At 38.0% G+C, this 18,564-nt stretch overlaps 1 protein-coding gene across 5 annotated transcripts in view; it reads right to left on the bottom strand.

The window, feature by feature from the left end:
- Positions 1–18,564, bottom strand: part of pde4d (phosphodiesterase 4D, cAMP-specific) — a gene marked incomplete at its 5' end in the record, with an annotated part of 120,198 nt that overhangs the window by 33,044 nt on the left and 68,590 nt on the right. Inside the window, one exon of one of the 5 annotated variants that reach the window (XM_084388530.1) lies at positions 17,058–17,194. The exons of 3 other annotated variants lie outside the window; for them this stretch is intronic. Coding sequence is in view for 1 of the 2 variants with exons in the window: in XM_084388526.1 (XP_084244652.1) it covers positions 16,723–16,862 (140 nt within the window). Of the gene's footprint in view, positions 1–16,722; positions 17,195–18,564 lie in introns of those variants that run through there. One more of the 5 variants, XM_084388526.1, reaches the window with a different exon arrangement.

Consider the following 18,564-nt stretch of genomic DNA (forward strand, 5'->3'; position numbering starts at 1 on the left):
CTAATGAACACAAAATATGATATTTTAAAGAATGTTGGGAACTAGACAGTTGACGGTAGCCATTGACTTCCATAGCATTTTTATTTCTACTATGGAAGTCAATGGCTACCGCCAACTGTCTAGTTCCCAACATTCTTTAAAATATCATATTTTGAGTTCAACATTAAAAACATATTTGAGTAAATGATGACATAATTTTCATATCTGGGTGAACTATCCCTTTAAAGGCTTGATAATAGTTTATTAGACAAATATAAATACATTTTTAATGGATTAGTTGTACCAGACAGTGCAGAGCTGGAACGTAATAAATTGTGTAAATATATAGACAATTTATTTTTATTAGAAAATAAATAAATAAAGATTGATATAATAATTATATATAAACATATAAATATATATTTTATATTGTATAAATTCTTTTAGTTACCACTAGGGAGCACTCTATCACTAACCACACGTACTTTAACACGAGGGTCTCTCACTCAGACTCATCACAACAGGAGGCCGAAAAAAACGCAGTCACAGCGATTGAAAATATGTCCAAGGCCAAAAACCCATTACCACATGACTCTTATGTAATGATCATGGTGTTTCATAGCAAAAATCAAATTTGCCACAGAGTACATGAATATATTATATACACATATATTGAGAGATGAAGCTGTGGAATGAGCTTCAGGCATCCAAGTGTAGCGAAAGCTCCATATTAACATGCGCATCTATCGTTCATTACCATCAAACGACAATCAAAGCTGCTAGTGATGAATATCCCTTTAAGCTCTGCCAAGTATAGCCTATAATAAACTCAGCTTATCCAGGCTAACCTGCTATATAATGCCATTGCAACTGCCCTTCCTGAAGACAAAGTGTGGGGCTTTTTATGCAGGCAGGGAGGTAGTTCCCATCATCCATCACTGTTCTTCAGTAGAAGGCGAGAAAAAGCCACGGCATCTCTCACTGTCAGCGAGCATCACTGACGTCTTGTGTATCTGGCAGCAACACTGTTCTCCCGTCTCCTGGAAGCAATGCCTAACGTTATCTTGAACCTATTTTCCCGAGAGATGACAAAGATCTGGTCATGATTCCTGCACCTGTATGAATCATTCAGCAATGGTCAGGAACAGGAACTCCCTCTGGAGTATCTTAAAGCTAAATAACTCGCTCAAAGGCATGGAGGTAGTAGAACGGCATTGTAACATCACTTGTAACATCACTCAACGCTTGCTAATAAACTCTCACTTTTTAGTGCCATTGGAGCCAAACACCCAAATTTACAGCTGGCATAGTAGAGCTTTTAAGGTGATGTGTGCAGTTTCTGTGCCACTACACTGTAAAAACATAAATAAAGTGTTTGTAGTATATACAAAATTAAGGTGGAAGTTTGCACAGCATTTTTAGGTTTAATTCATTTATCTAGATATTGACATGACATAAAATCTGCCATTATTGTAATAATTACTCTGCCTATTTTAATTAACTTTAAAAGCCCATTCAAATCAATAAGTATACTGATAACTGCAATAGGTAATTAATCGAAATGCCTATTGCCTATTCAAGTCACATGTGACCCTCGTTCACAAAATCACCCACCAGGTGGTGGAAAGGGACGGTTTGCAACATTGCTCAGTAAAGCTGTAATTGTGATGTTTTTACTTGTAAATGACAATAAAATAATTAAATAAATTATTAGTAATAATAGGAGTATAAATTAGCGTCAACACAAATGCACAACAACTTTCTGTGAATAGTATGAGAGTGTGCTGCAGTACGTAGTCAGCCACTTTAAATGAGTGAGCCACTTTAAATGAGTGAGTCCTAATATGCCCTTTTACAAAGTTTTGATTTAGTTTTTGGGGTGTATTAGAATTTGCTAGCTTTCATGCTTGATTGTTTAAAAAAACATTATTTTTCACATATTTTACATTATCATTGCTCCTGTCTCCCCAGTCTGTCTCGAACAAGTCTTTTTCGATGAAGCCCCTCCTACGAAATGTGCTATGATTGGTTAGCTGGCCCAGTGTGTGATTGTGATTGGCAGCGCTTAGCGTGTGTTCAGGAAATGTCCCGCCCTTCCATAATAGCGAGTATAAATAAAGGATGGTGGCAATTTCAAACCAATTCGAGCCCGATTAAGACCCTGACAATGTTATTGTTCACAAACAAGAGGAGCATCCAGAACGGATTTCATGAACAGACTTTGCAAGCACGGATTTTACAGGACGTTTCAGAGTGTTATGTTTTACTTATAAATGATAGATATGATGTTATCCACTATTTAATCATGATATTTTTTACTATGGTTATAACTATTGTTATGCAAACAGTAATTGATCCCAAAAACATTTGGAGGGGCAGCAATTTCCTAAGGGGCAGTGAACACTCTTACAAAAGCTAAAGTAAACACTACTTTAAGTGTAAACACTAATGTTGGCTAGAAGGAGAGCGTAGCAACAACATAAAACTTATAATTAAAACTGTTAATAGAAAACGCAACTACAAATAAGAAGTAATACTTACAAGTTGTGATCCAACAACAGATTGTCCCGACAAAGTGGAAACTGCTCCGTTTCAAGAGATGATTTAATGTGTGGCCTGCATTGTGGTTCTGGAAGCTGTTCTCCGTAAAATGTGCAGCGCACAGATAAACATCGGGATTATAATGTTCAGGAACAGTATTTAAAATAAATGTTAACCACTATAAGTTCGTCAGCCTTAGGAAGGTCAAGCAAATGAGTTGTGGAAAAAACAGCATCTCTTTGAAAAAGCAGCAGCTCAACCAGGCCTGGTCCGCTTTTTTGCATAATCCGTGGGTGGAGATTATTTAAATGAGTAACATTATGACTTTATAAAGCCTGGAAAAATCGCATTGTAGTTCAAATGAGCTGTTTGTTGTAGTTCTTGAAAAGTGGGTTATATTAGGGCTGCACGATTTGGGGAAAATGTCATATTGCGATTATTGAGGTCAATATTGCGATAGCGATATAATAAACAAATGGTTTCATGAATCAACTTGCTTGGTTCTCAAGGAACCTTGCTTGGTTAACTTTAACGACAGATTATAATCAGTGACTACTGTGTACTGTCTCTTTAAGACCAGCCGCTGCTGACAGAGACGCGGATCTCACACACGCCTCATTCTCTCACAAGTCACAACTCTTCACGTTCATCATAAGACTACTCTTATGTCATGAAGATACTCGACAAAAAGACATTTTGGCATAATTGTGTGTGTTATTGTTCGTTCAAGCTCGAAAGAGAACTGTACTCTGGCGTGCTGTCCTGTGCGCACGCGATATTAGCGCGAGTCTTTCTGTGTGTCACAGTCAGGACATTCACAGGCAGCGCGTTCTTTTTTGTCTTAAAAGCATTTGCATGAATAAGAGCGGGATCATGTAACACTAGCCAAAGGATGCCAAAAATGAACAGATGCTGCGTTAATTGCGTTAACAGCGCTAATTTGTTTATTTAATATAAAATCGCAGCATTTTGCGTCATATAATCACGTAGGCTTGACATTGCGATTGCGATATGATTAATCGTGCAGCACTAGATTATATTAAATAAAATATCCCCCTTTGGAGTGGACTTTGAGCTATAACCTTGCAGATCTTTTTTATGCTCAATCAGCAACATTACACACTAACTAAAGTTGAAAAAGTGAAAAAGCATAATAGGACCCCTTTAAAGTCAAGTGGATTCTGATTGGTTGTCAATATATCGATCTTCAGCTGGAAAAAAAAAAACTTTCTAAAAATGATTCCAACGATATTGTTCCTCTGTGTCGTTATAACTGTAGTGGACTTCCCTATTCTCACATAATTATAATATTAAAACTTTACAGTTATCGTACTTCCTGGTATCTTTGTAGAACTTCAAAAAAAGAAACAAAAAGATGCTGCAGCCAGTGAGCAGCCGGCGGGGGCTGGCTGCAGGACGACCCAACCTCCACGGACCGTTTTTAATGTTTTATCAGACAATAACTACTCATGATTTTGCCTTAGTATAATTTTCGGGACAATTAGGGCCGGATTCTGGATTCGGGACAACAGCATAGATTTCGGGACTGTCCCAAATTCTTCGGGACGTCTGGTCACCCTAGTGTGAGCGGACCTTAAGATTTGAATCAACTTTTTTTTTGCAACTTGCAAATATCATCATTGTAGGGGCAATAACCTTGTATCTCCATATTTTGTCATGTTTTTTTTTTCTATTCTTAAATCATTAATATTGGTCACCATTACATCTGTTTGTTGGTTTTGAAAATAGTTAACCAACGAAAAGTATTAAAAAGAGCTTCTGACTAAAACAGGAAAACATTTTATCGCAAATATCACTTTTAAGCAATAAACTTTTAGTAAATAGCAAGTCTTAAGTTTGTTTGCAATGAAAAATGCATTAGCCCTCATCCCATGAATTCATTAAACCGCACAGCTAACAACTAGGTGTGCATGTCTAAAGTAAATTTTCCAGCTGGTGCAACTCAATCTAATTCGTCTTCTCTACAGCCTCAATCAGCTTTTTCTCGATATACACAACTCTATCGAAACAAACACAAAATGCTCATGCCCTGGGGTTGCAAGTAATGCCCTGGCTTGTAGACTGTGCAATACCTTAGAAACATGATGGATTTCATGGCCTCCCGAGAGGAGCAGAGGGGTTAAACGGCTTTCTCCTAAGTCACCAGGTGTTCGCGCAGGCCGGCCGGGCTGCTCACACACAGCCAGACAGTCGAGGAAGAGTGATCAGCTAATTAGCCTGTCTGCATGTGGCCAATTGTCGCACACCTGGCTGGCTTATGACGTACCTCACAGTGCTGGCCTTTGGCCAAAGCTGTGTGGGAATCGGTTTACTCTGTAACCTGTGTGTGGTGGGATGTGATTTGTGCTTTGTGTATGTGTGAGAGGCATCTTAGTCAATAGGCTCATTATAAGCAAAGAAACATTTCCCTTGAGACTGGTTATATACAAATTACTAGCACTTCCATGTCTATTACCAAGATTTAAACAAACAGTTCATTATTTGCTATATTTGTAACTTATGAGGAGCACAAAGGGAGAAATGGAGAAAATAAATATATATCCTTATTATTTATTTTTTCATTTGTATTATATATCAATTTTGACAATGAAACAACAACAATGAAAATAATAAATAATAAATGCTTTTAACATACCTACATACATATATACTGTACATACAAGACACAAACATTCCCAAAAAATCAATAATTATTACATATACTTGAGGATACTTATATATACACATATATATATATATATATATACACATACACATACACATACACACACACACACACACACATATATATACACACACACACACACACATATACACTCACCTAAAGGATTATTAGGAACACCATACTAATACTGTGTTTGACCCCCTTTCGCCTTCAGAACTGCCTTAATTCTACGTGGCATTGATTCAACAAGGTGCTGAAAGCATTCTTTAGAAATGTTGGCCCATATTGATAGGATAGCATCTTGCAGTTGATGGAGATTTGTGGGATGCACATCCAGGGCACGAAGCTCCCGTTCCACCACATCCCAAAGATGCTCTATTGGGTTGAGATCTGGTGACTGTGGGGGCCATTTTAGTACAGTGAACTCATTGTCATGTTCAAGAAACCAATTTGAAATGATTCGAGCTTTGTGACATGGTGCATTATCCTGCTGGAAGTAGCCATCAGAGGATGGGTACATGGTAGAGATGCACCGATTGATCGGCTGGTGACCGGAATTGGCCGATTTTCACGTGATCGGCCATGACTGGCAACCGGCCGGTCGGTCTGACATATGCCGATTTTATGCCGGTCAAATGCACTCGGGCGCCGCATGATTAACCTTTTGAGCAGTACGGTCTCATATATGGGATTTTTATCTCTGTGCCCCTGAGAGTAACGTTACGGCGCCACATTTAGAATGTTCAGTGACGTTGCATAACTGCCAGATTCAAACTGTGCTTTCGCGCGTTGGCTGGCGCTGAGCCAGATATGTTCAGCGCTGTCATATATCACAACTAAGCAGTGTTTTCAACCTCATAATGTTTATTTTAGGTTTCAGATATTTAAATACACACAAGCACGAGTAAAACAATACATCTGGAGTTTGTAAAATACACACTGATGTCTGTGGAAGCAGCAATAACAATCTATTCAAATATAATTTGCCGACATGTGTTATTCATATCAGACAAACATAGTGGAAGTAACGTCAACTATAAAGTTGACTCTATTCTTCTCAGTTCACCGGCCACTTTCTTGCATTTATTTCGGGTGAAACTGATGAATTCACGTGCTGTAAATCCGACTGACAGGACAACATTGCGGCGCCCATCTCATGTTATAGATCAAGATATTTATAAAGGTTTTTAAACGACCAAACACACTCACTTACACGTATTTGAGAATCGGAATATCAGATAGGCTAGTTGATGACATGGTAAGCAAGTTTGTGAATATTTTGAATAAAAAAGGAAAAGCGAAATAAAAGCGACACATCTGTCATACAGTATTATTGTGGCTGCGGTGTATCGCGTGACGCGTCGCCATGGAAACATTAAAGGGAACGTTCGCCTTGAAAAAACTCACTCTGGGGGTGGGGGTGTCAGTTAGAATATTAAAAATTTACGCGTGAAAGGGTTAAAGAAAAGATTGAAAATAAATATTTGTGTGTGCTGTTAAGTGGTTAGAAAAAAATTTAATCGGAATCGGCTAAAATCGGTATCGGCAGGTCAAACTCAATGAAAAATCGGAAATCGGAATCGGCCTAGAAAATTGTAATCGGTGCATCTCTAGTACATGGTGGTCATAAAGGGATGGACATGGTCAGAAACAATGCTCAGGTAGGCCGTGGCATTTAAACGATGCCCAATTGGCACTAAGGGGCCTAAAGTGTGCCAAGAAAACATCCCCCACACCATTACACCACCACCACCAGCCTGCACAGTGGTAACAAGGCATGATGGATCCATGTTCTCATTCTGTTTACGCCAAATTCTGACTCTACCATCTGAATGTCTCAACAGAAATCGAGACTCATCAGACCAGGCAACATTTTTCCAGTCTTCAACTGTCCAATTTTGGTGAGCTCGTCCAAATTGTAGCCTCTTTTTCCTATTTGTAGTGGAGATGAGTGGTACCCGGTGGGGTCTTCTGCTGTTGTAGCCCATCCGCTCTGGAGCTCAGCCACAGTGATCTTTGGGTTCTTCTTTACCTCTCTCACCAAGGCTCTTCTCCCCCGATAGCTCAGTTTGGCCGGATGGCCAGCTCTAGGAAGGGTTCTGGTCGTCCCAAACGTCTTCCATTTAAGGATTATGGAGGCCACTGTGCTCTTAGGAACCTTAAGCGCAGCAGAATTTTTTTTTTAACCTTGGCCAGATCTGTGCCTTGCCACAATTCTGTCTCTGAGCTCTTTAGGCAGTTCCTTTGACCTCATGATTCTTATCTGCTCTGACATGCACTGTGAGCTGTAAGGTCTTATATAGACAGGTGTGTGGCTTTCCTAATCAAGTCCAATCAGTATAATCAAACACAGCCGGACTCAAATGAAGGTGTAGAACCATCTCAAGGATGATCAGAAGAAATGGACAGCACCTGAGTTAAATATATGAGTGTCACAGCAAAGGGTCTGAATACTTAGGACCATATGATATTTCAGTTTTTCTTTTTTAATAAATGTGCAAAAATGTCAACAATTCTGTGTTTTTCTGTCAATGTGGGGTGCTGTGTGTACAATAATGAGGGGAAAAAAGAACTTAAATGATTTTAGCAAATGGCTGCAATATAACAAAGAGTGAAAAATTTAAGGGGGTCTGAATACTTTCCGTACCCACTGTATATATATATATATATATATATATATTTTTTTTTTTCAATACACATACATTCCCCAAAAGTAAATAATTATTACATATTACAACTGAACTATTAAATGCTTTAAAATTCTCTTTTAAAATGCCCATGGAAAAAGAAAACCATAAAGGTTTGTAAAAACATAAGTGTAAGTAAATTGTGAGTTATTCCTTAAATTAACTGTATTACAGAGCATAAAGGAACACACCTTGGTTTCACCTTGTGTGTCCAATGAGCTCAACATGCTCTACCTTGATCAAATCCAGCAGCAGAGAATGAGATTCATATTTCACAACTGCTTGTAGTGGGTTTAAACGAACAAGACAGCTTGAATGCCATATGCGTCTGACCATGAACTCAACAAACAGATGAATTAATTATGGCAGGCACAGTTGAACTGAGTCGTGCATGACAAAACAGACAGATGAAACAGTCACTAACTTCTGTCACTGCTCGATGAACATTCCTCCAAGGGGATATTTGTGAGATAACAAGGATCTGCTTTGTCTCACCAGATTCAGCTTTTCAAGACAACATACTATAACCAACCATGTAAATAAAACCTGGAGCATTTATTTAGAATTCCTATTCATTTCAATGGGAGTTGCTCAACTGATGCAGGTGGTTCGAACCACAGACATTTTTGAACCAATCACCTCAGCCGTAAATGCCATGTAAGTAATCAAGCTGCAAAACCAAGAAATCATGACTTATCAAGAATGTGCACCAGGCCCTCAGTAGCAACTATCCTGAGCTGTGATGTGTGAAGCTAATTTAATCCATGTCTAATATCTAATGATCGTCAATAGAGAAAGAAGCTGTTTCGAACCTGATAGTGTGGTTCTAATTGGGCCGTACTAACCAGCAAAACCTTGAGCACTTGTGTATGCTGCTAAGGTTTGAGTAAAATTTCTTTCATTTTTCATATATTAAAGATGTATTATGAGCCCTAAAAGATGTGATTCAGAAGATCAAAGTATAATAGCCGGCTGCCTTGCATGTACAATTACATGACTCATTTAAACATTAAATAATCAAAAAATGTTACAGGCTTGTTATCTCATTGGGTGGAGTCAAGAGCTCTCAGCCTCTGTGATAAATCGTACAGTACACTTGAGGAGCTCACAGAGTCTGAAACTTAGATAAAAAAAGATAAAAGCTCATTTCAATAAAAACATATTTCAATCATCTTCCTCAGATTATGCACCAAGAAAACGCACAAAGCAATATTTCCTAAAGTCCAAAAGTTGTTTTATCAATAAATATTCTTGTAAAATGTCATTTTTACAACCAAAAAGGCCTTTAAAATTGAAGGCAAATGTTATTACATCTGTATTCAAGCTTATTTCATAATCTTTTAAAGACTCGAAAGCGAAAATTGTCAAACTCTATTCAATGTTACCAAGGTTACTGGAGTTGCTTTCATCAAGTAAAGTCAAATGCTATGTCTCTGAAAGCACAGAAACAAAGTCTTACAGAGAGACATAACCAAAGACAGATGAGAGAGCAATAGCCAGCACTATTTGTACTCACAATACTATTAGGGGTGGGCGTTATTAACCGGTTGAAATTTTTTGGACTATTGTCTCTATCGCGGTTACGCGCTCACGTGACGTTGTTTATCACCCACCCCTAATATATGTTGCACATAGGTTCAAATATTCAACCTGCACACCTCAACATAGCCCACATTTCTGTATCTATTTGATTTGAAGCTAGGATACAAAACAGAACACTTATACAGTGACAGCACAACAGCAGACTATACAGTGTCACAAAGCCTCAAATAAGCAATCCAACCAAAACTAAAGCATATATAGTTTGACCTGTAGTTTGACTACAAGACAAACTACAGGTGTTTTCATGTGAAGATACTAGTGGCATGTGGCTGTGGTAACAGGATTAGATTAGACTGACACACAGCTGAATGATGTCACACCCGTGATAGTACGAAAGCATAATGACGTCATCAGCACATGCTCTAGAGCAAGACTCTGCAGCTGAAAGACATTTAATAGAGGCTTGTATATCCATATGGTTCTGCCATGCCAAACCATGCACGCAATAGCCTATGCTTGCTTTTCTGATAAAATTAACAGTGGTTTGTGAATGTTGATGCTTTAATAACAAGTCATTTATCTATAGCGTTTATGCTGGGATGTATAGGTTGTGGCTAGGCGACAAATAACTTCATGGATGTATTGAAGAAAAAAATCTATTTCTACTTTTATGCAGGCTTTTTTTGCGGGCAGGAGCAGGACAAAACATGAATATTGCAGGCGGGAGCGGGAGAAGTTAACATATTTTTGCGTGAGCGGGAAAAATTCGTCCCATGCAAAAACATGCACGTCCCATGCAGGCGAGCATATAGAGAGCCTAAGTCCCTCCCCTCCGCTTCCGGTTCATGGGACCTTATTTCGGAAAAAATATGTATGGTAGTCAATGGCGAGAGACAACTTATCTTTTTATTCCATCTATACTGTGCCCTGAATTACACATACTGTATGATGTTTGTCAATTTAAAAGATAATTATGAAAGTCAAGAAAGTCGCAGTTTGTCATAAAACAGAAGAGTAACATTTAGTTTTATGTGAAAATCGCTCAGTGAACTACATCTCTCGTCTCGCACTATGTACATCACCACCCGTTGCTCGTATGTGTGCAGTCTGGTACAAAACACTCAAGCATGACGGCGTAACGTTACGATTATAACGTAAGACTATAGAAAAAATGACAGACGTTAGCTTCAGTAAAGTTAGCTTCATTCATTGAGAGAAAAGGTATGACGTCACACGTGCGCCTTTTGGGTTTGTAGTCATTGTAATTACGTATTTTCACAGTCTTATACCTCAACAGTTTTACATCAAACTGCTACTTTCTTGACTTTAAAATGTATCTTTTAAATTGACAAACATCATATGTGTAATTCAGGGCACAATTCAAACGAGATCAAAATATTTGTTGTCACTCGCCATTGACTACCATACAATATTTTTCTGAATTAAGGTCCCATGGTGGTCCACCGGAAGGGGAGGGACTTAGGCTCTCTATATGCTAGTGTACCAATGAATGTTAACAAAATCAGATTTAGCAAACATTTTTCTTGCTGGAAAACAAAACAAACCAAACCAAAAATAGTGATGACTCACCCTGCACTACACAGATTAAAGTAAAATCACTGACTACAAAGAGTTAAACTGAGTATGCGAATACAGATTGCTTTGACTGGCAAATATCCAGACATTTAAAGATACATCCCATTCATTTGCAGAACTTGTTGTGACATCTTTATTCTTCTTCTTTAAAGGGACAATGCACAATAATTAACATGAGCACTCAAGGCCATCATGTAAATGTGCCAGATTTAGCCATACAGGCTAATTTTCATCTGTAGTCCCTGGCAGGTTGATGGTAAAGAAAAGTCCACAAGTCCATACAACATAAAGAAATCATGTTAAAACACATTCCAGCAAACATAGCCATAACCAGAGCATATTAACACAAATACAAAATGACTTTAAATAAGGAGACAGAAACAAGCCACTACTCCAAATTATGAAGACATGATTGATTATCCAATAACCACTGTTTTATCGATGCAGAAAAAGAAGTAAACGATATAATATTTCTTAATTCTGTAGGTATAGTATTCCAGGTATGTGCAGCTATAAGAAAAGGCTGACTGCCCAAAAGCAGTTCTTTTATGTGGCATTATACAATCCCCACAACTAGTGGCTCTAGTAGATGATGACGAGTTATGATTTTGTCTAATAAACTCATTAAGTGGGGGTGGGGCCATATCATGCAAAATTTTATACACAAGTAAAATATCTGCAAATGTAATCATTTTTCCAGTAAAAAAAAAAAATCATATTTAGTTAAAAGTTTACAATGATGATATAAATTAGAACATCCCTTGTTATCAGTTATTATATACAGTATAACAGATTCAGATACAATATTCTTGCCAGCAATTCAGTGTATTGTCCAGAGCAGCATGTTTTTTTAAAACAGGAAAGGCATGGTGTAATTTGATAAGTCCAGCATGAGTTTGTTTTGAAGCGAGAATGACGCAAAACATGAAAACGGGTTGACAGAAAAGTTAACAATGGCATAATGCATCTACAGCAAGGATAAACTTCCAAAATGTTTTCTTTAAGAATCTGTAAATGTAATAAAACCAGACTTTCACTCTTCTGTTAGATATTTGGTCAGCTGGTTTTATGTGAAAGCACAACAAGTCCTTAGACAACATGCTATCTTTATCTCAAAGCTGCGCGTAACAGAAGGTTTGGCAACACTAAGTGAGAATGAAATATGTAGGATTGTACTAAATCATAAACATTTGAATGTGAGCGTTGCACATTTATTTCCTCATGCAGTCTTTTGCCAAAGCCGTTTTTAATAATGAAAATACTGAATGTTTCATTTCAACTGGTGATGCCAAATGTTCCGACTGTAGGATCCAGAAAACAGGATTAACTTGCACTGTAAACTGTAATTTCCCATTGAAAATCCTTTGTAATTTGTTGCTGCTTGTAATCTGTGTGTGGGAAACTCGCCCTAAAATAAAGCTAAAACGAAACCAGTATATACAGATAACACTGTCTCTTAACCTCTCCGGGCATTGCAAATCTCACAGGCTATTCAGATGAAGTGACTGAGTTGTGTGGACCTGGATGCTAAAAGGCAGCATCAAAGAGGAAGGACCAGATCAGAAGAAACACATCCACAGAAACGTGTCATTGAATGTAAATCTCAAAACAAAGGCTTACAACTGCTCCTTCCCTCTCTGGTGCTCTCTGTTGAAATGCTTCAAGGAAGTTCTTTCTGAGTCACGTCACACTTACGCTTTATATGCATTGTTATGCCATAAGCATTTCCACAATAATCACACTGCAGTACTGACCTTTCTCTCTCCCTACAGATTAAATGGTCTGAGGGAGGATGTTGTGGGGAAAATAGAACACAATTGAAGTTGAACATGTCAAGGGCAAATTGACATTTCCTGTTAAAAGCTGCTGAATAAAAGTTATATGACTACTCTACTGGGCTTAGACAAACATATATGAGACTTGAAAACTGTATATGATCCGGCTGATATTTACATATATATACACACACACCCATACATACACATACATGTTTCTCCCTGATAAGACCATGACTTTAATGTGGACATTAATGTACTGTAGCAAATCTTGAACAATGGTTGAGCATGGGCAAAACATGAAACTGTCATGACTCTATTACATACCTGTCAACCCTCCCGTTTTTCTCGGGATTCTCCTGTATTTTACCTTGCTATCCCGCTATCATCCTGTTTAAATATTTTCCCGTATTTCTCCCGTATTTTTAATCTTTCTATAAAAAAAATGTTTTAAATCCCACTGGGCGCAAACCAGTTAAGCAGAAATCTCGCCCTGCAGCTAATTTCATTGGTTAAGGTTACTTAACCCCGGTTACTTAAAGGTCCGCTGAAGTAGTTTGAAAAAAATAATAATAATAATAAAAATCGCACAATGAAGAACAGCAGCATCCCGAGGATGGACGAACATGAGAGAGATAGCATTGGAGACTATGTATGTAATGTATTATGTTTGTAATACAGAGATTATGTATTTATTTATGTTAATATCTGGGCAATTAATGTATATTTAGCCTGCCTCTTCCCATTAAAATTAGAACTTTGCTACTGCAACTGTGTTGGTCACTGGCCACACATCCATGCAGGAAAATTATTTCACAGAATTTAGTAATTTTTATAAAATTGTTAACATGAGATAGCTTATTTGCTACATGGATTGATACATGGAAAGCCCTTAACCAATGACACGCTTCTCAAACTGAAAAATCAGTCAGGAAACAATGTTAAATATTCTTTGTATAAAAAATGTCAATAAAGTTGAACTTATACTTTCCCTATTCCCAATAGATATGGGTTTGACTTGGTGTGTGCCAAATTTGGTGTTATTACCAGGGATTTTAAGGTATGGTTGGTAGGTGATTTTGTTTTGGGACCTTCAAAAAACTTTAACAACATTTTTCTCAAAATTGACTTTGCTGACTCTATCGACTTCAAACAGGTGTAGCTTATTAATTTTTTGTCAGATTCCAACCAATTATACATCATTTAGAATGTTTTTAAAATAACAAGAACTCACGGGTCACATATATCGTTATCGCAAAATAAAATTACTCATATCATGATAAAAGACTTTATGAAGATAAAATAATTGTGACACAAAGGCTCTTGGTATAGGATTCACACATGTAAACCACCAGTCCCACTCCTGCATTTGTAGAGGGACTTGGCTCTTACAGTCAGGTGGAAATGCTTCCAAGGACAGATGGCACCTTGGAAAAGCAACAATATTTGCCAGGGGGTGGATGGGAGCAAACTCCTCATAAAACTAAGAGAACACTGGAAGTGTTCCCGTTCATTATTTCAAGTCCATTGGCAATTTTGGGGTTGTAGCTTATTTGTTCCTGACCAAGATGTTCTTTGGATTACCTCTATTGCTATGTGAATTGCAACTTAAAAGAGACACTGAAGTGCAAGCTGTGAGCTCACAATATGCCATTGAGCCAACCACTCAGAAGCATTATTAGCATTATTACAATTACCCTGCAATGATGTGAACAACTTTGTGTGCCTAAAAAACAACTATCGCACAAACAACGTAAAATTAGCCCAGACAAATGAATACGATTGAAAAGGTGCTGTTAAAAAGGGGTGAAAGTTGGCCTTTTAAGTGACAATGCTGTTATTTGGGTTGGTTACGCAACCCCTTGTCCCTTAAAGGAAGCTTTAGCGCACATCCTTAGCGTATTTGAAGTTCCCGTCGCATCCGTTAAGCTATCGTCAATCGCACAAACAGATTGTGTAAGCCTGACTATCCATGTATGAAATGTGGCAGCCCACACACTGACATGAGAGATGTTTTGAAACGTACAGGAAATATGACGGCAGCAATGAATCGGGTTAGCATCGGTGGGCCGCTAACTATGCTAGTCGCTTCAGGCGCTATTCTTCCCGCATCAACAGGGCTGGAAATACGGATGGAGCTGATTGCCGCCCGCTGACTGTGCTGACACTGTGTTCTTATTGTGAACTAATAGCGAGACACCCACTCGTTCCTCACTGTTGTCAAGGAGCCCAGCGGCAGATTCAATAAAGCATCTATCAGCCAAGCCCCTCTGCTAAACTAAAGGGAAGTGCTACACAAGCGCCTGTATTTCCAGGGAAAATCAGAGCCTTGGCAAGTCCACGGTCAGGGATTATGCAATGGGCCTGCAGTGATTCAAGAAAAAATTTTCCCTGTATTTGAAATATGAAAAGGTTGCTGTAAAGCCTTCATATTTGTATATGAGAGAAAAGGAAGCGGAAGCCAATTCCATTTTCTAAATGTTTGTTTTTGTTATTGATTTTTGCCACAAGAAATCCAAAACATTAAATCTATTTCATTCAGTTCACAATAAATAGCCTAGTGCTGTCTATTTACTTTTTTGTAGTGAATAGTGAATAAATAAGACATAATTCGTCAAATATGTAACTCCCTTCTCAAGTTAAATGTCTATACACTTTGTGCATAAACTTAACATGTAAAGTTTTGACAAATATCAGTAAAATATTATAAAAATTACTTTTATTCACACACATTGAACTGATTAAAAGTGACAGTAAAGAGATTTACATCGACACAAAAGAAGTCTATTTCAAATAAATGCTTTTTAACTTTCTATTCATCAAAGAATACTGAAAAAGAATGCAGGGTTTCCACAAAAATATTTTTTAACATTGATAATAACACATTTTTCTTGAGCGTCAAATCAGCATATTAGAAGGATTTCTGAAGGATCATGTGACAATGAAGACTGGAGTAATGATGCTGAAAATTCAGCTTTGCCATCACAGGAATAAATTACATTTTTTAATATATTAAAATAAAAAATGTTATTCTAAATTGTAATATTTCACAAAATGTTTTACTGTACTTTTGATCAAATAAATGCAGCCTTGGTGAGCATAAGAGACTTTTAATATCGTAAAAAAAATTCTTACTGACCCCAAACTTTTGAACATAATATAGATATGAGTGTGTGTGTGTGTGTGTGTGTGTGTGTGTGTGTGTGTGTGCATGTGTGTGTGTATGCATGGATGTGTGTGTGTGTGTGTGTGTGTGTGTGTGTGTGTGTGTGTGTGTGTGTGTGTGTGTGTGTGTGTGTGTGTGTGTGTGTGTGTGCGCGTGTGTGTGTGTGTGTGTGTGTGTGTGTGTGTGTGTGTGTGTGTGTGTGTGTGTGTGTGTGTGTGTGTGTGTGTGAAAATAATTATGGACAGTGAATAAATACAAACAGTGTGTGTCTCACCCTTAAGACTATGAACTACAAATTAACTACTACTATAATCATATTTGGCTGCTAGAGATGTTCTAGGCTCACAACAATCACCATTCTGATGAAATTATAACCACCTTCCTTGCTAATCTGCTTTTGATATACACCCTCATCTGTGAACCTGCTCAAGCGTTTAATGCTGGATGAAGCTGCAGGAAATGAGTCCACCATTAAACAGTAAATTTACTCTGAATGGCAAGCTGATGGATGAGAGCCCGGCAACCTGCGACAATTTGAATCAATTCAAATAACAGGCACGCACATACACACACAAACAAACTGACATGTGCTCTCAATCGGATATGACGCATATGAAACAATTAGCATGTGAAAAGCGCAATTAGGATGTTCCTTGACATATTGCTGTGATGTGGATGCCACTCCCCCAGCGGTCAATCAGCTTCACAAACACACAAATACATACATTACATGCTAAAGGAAGCTCTCACCATATCCATGAGTGCCTCCGGAAAGGAAGGCTGCTCAAGCGTATCATTCTCTCCTCGCGAATCCTTTGATTGCGGCCGGACTTCATTGAGTGACAGACTTTCAAGAGTTTCTCAACAAGCACTCCACGAATCCTTCTCATTGAGAGAAAAGACTATGTGACAACTGTGTCCGTATTGTCTCTTTTACTTGTTTGCCATGTTTGGTTTTGCCTACTTCCATCTACAGTAGGCTACTACTTGACCCCACTTTAATGCTAATAAAAATATATATAACATTTAACAAAGCTTGTTAACAAAATTCCAATAAGCGTTTAAGGGAAGACAAATGAAATCACCCTGAAATGAACAGTGGCTTCCAGAACGTCCAAATACGACAGCCTCTGACGGAGTGTGCCGAGCTGTTCCCGTCTGACGTTCATTGTGTTTATCTGGAAAACGCTTGGCCACATTCCTCCTTCCTATCCACATGACGATATCAAGTCTTTGTTTTTTCCTGTTGCCAGCGATATATTTCCTCTCGCTTCACAGAGGGCAGGGCAGTAGAGTTCGGCAAGTACACTGCCCTAAAACTGCCTTTCAATCAATGTTCAATCAGCTTTATCCACCTTTTTCCAGAACATTAAAGTTGTTGAAGTCTATTGTTGTTTTCTTGGTATGAAATTGTACACCTGAGATTCGCGTACCACAGGGTAGGGGTGGGCAATATGGCAATTTTTTTTTCAGGAAGGATCATGATCTACAATCTTATAATTCTTTTTCATGTTAGCTTTCAAGACTTATTTTGCAAGTTTTTCAGCAGTACAGCCGAACTAAGACACCACTGACATTCAAAACATTTTCTTTTGTGTTCCACAGAAGAAAGTCATACAGGTTTTGAAATGACATGAGGGTGAGTAACTCATTTTTGGGTGAACTCTCTCTTTAAATTAAAGAGAGACATCAGGGCAGTCAACAGAAGAAAAAAAAATTGTATTTCATAGTCAACCCCTCACTTTCACACTATCTGATCATATATTTCATTTTTATTTCTGCACTATAAGTCATTTTCTTATCTGATTTTTGTTGCATAGGCAACGTCTCCCTTGGACAAAACATCCCTGGTTTATGAGCGTGTATGTGTTTGTGTGGGAGGAAAACACATTGCAGGACCGAGTGAGACTACTGTTCTTGCGTAGATCTCTTTCCCTGTCGGCATGTGGTCATCCCTCTTCAACCCCATAACGAGAGCCCCTGCTGCCCTCTTCGTTCCAGCAATAAAGCGTATCGATTCTGTCAGTGCAAGCTGTACTCTTTACGTAGCTTTTTAACACAACAAATGACGCCTCAAACTGAGAGGGAAAGACAACAAGGCAACAGCGACAAGACACTCATGGTCTGATTTCTCTTTCTCTTTATCATAGACCCACACAGACACACACAGGCATAGAATATGCAGGGGAAGTGTCCCCCGCACTTTTAATAAGAAGTAAATTCAAGTGTGTTCGCATAGAGGTTGTCATGGGCCAATGTGAATAAATCTAGATTTAAATTCAAAGAGACAAGATAGTCTATGCATGACCTGACGCGCTAAACTCTCATGTAATGTATGTTTCATTAATACTGGAAGCCAGGGGGCTCCCTTGCGCAGAAAGTCCAAAACAGACTCGAAGAAGTAATAACTTATGATGTTCCAGGAAATCCCTTATATGGCCAAAGGCATCCAGCTATTATTATATTTGTGGAAACCTTAATTTAATAATTGAAAAAAAAAAAAAAATGTTTTTAACAAAAATCAATTCAATGAGACTTTGCTGAACAAAAGTATTAATGTATTTTTTTTTTATTAACAGTAATGTATTTATT

Source organism: Rutilus rutilus (assembly GCF_951802725.1).
Source record: "Rutilus rutilus genome assembly, chromosome: 19".
Classification (NCBI taxonomy): domain Eukaryota; kingdom Metazoa; phylum Chordata; class Actinopteri; order Cypriniformes; family Leuciscidae; genus Rutilus; species Rutilus rutilus.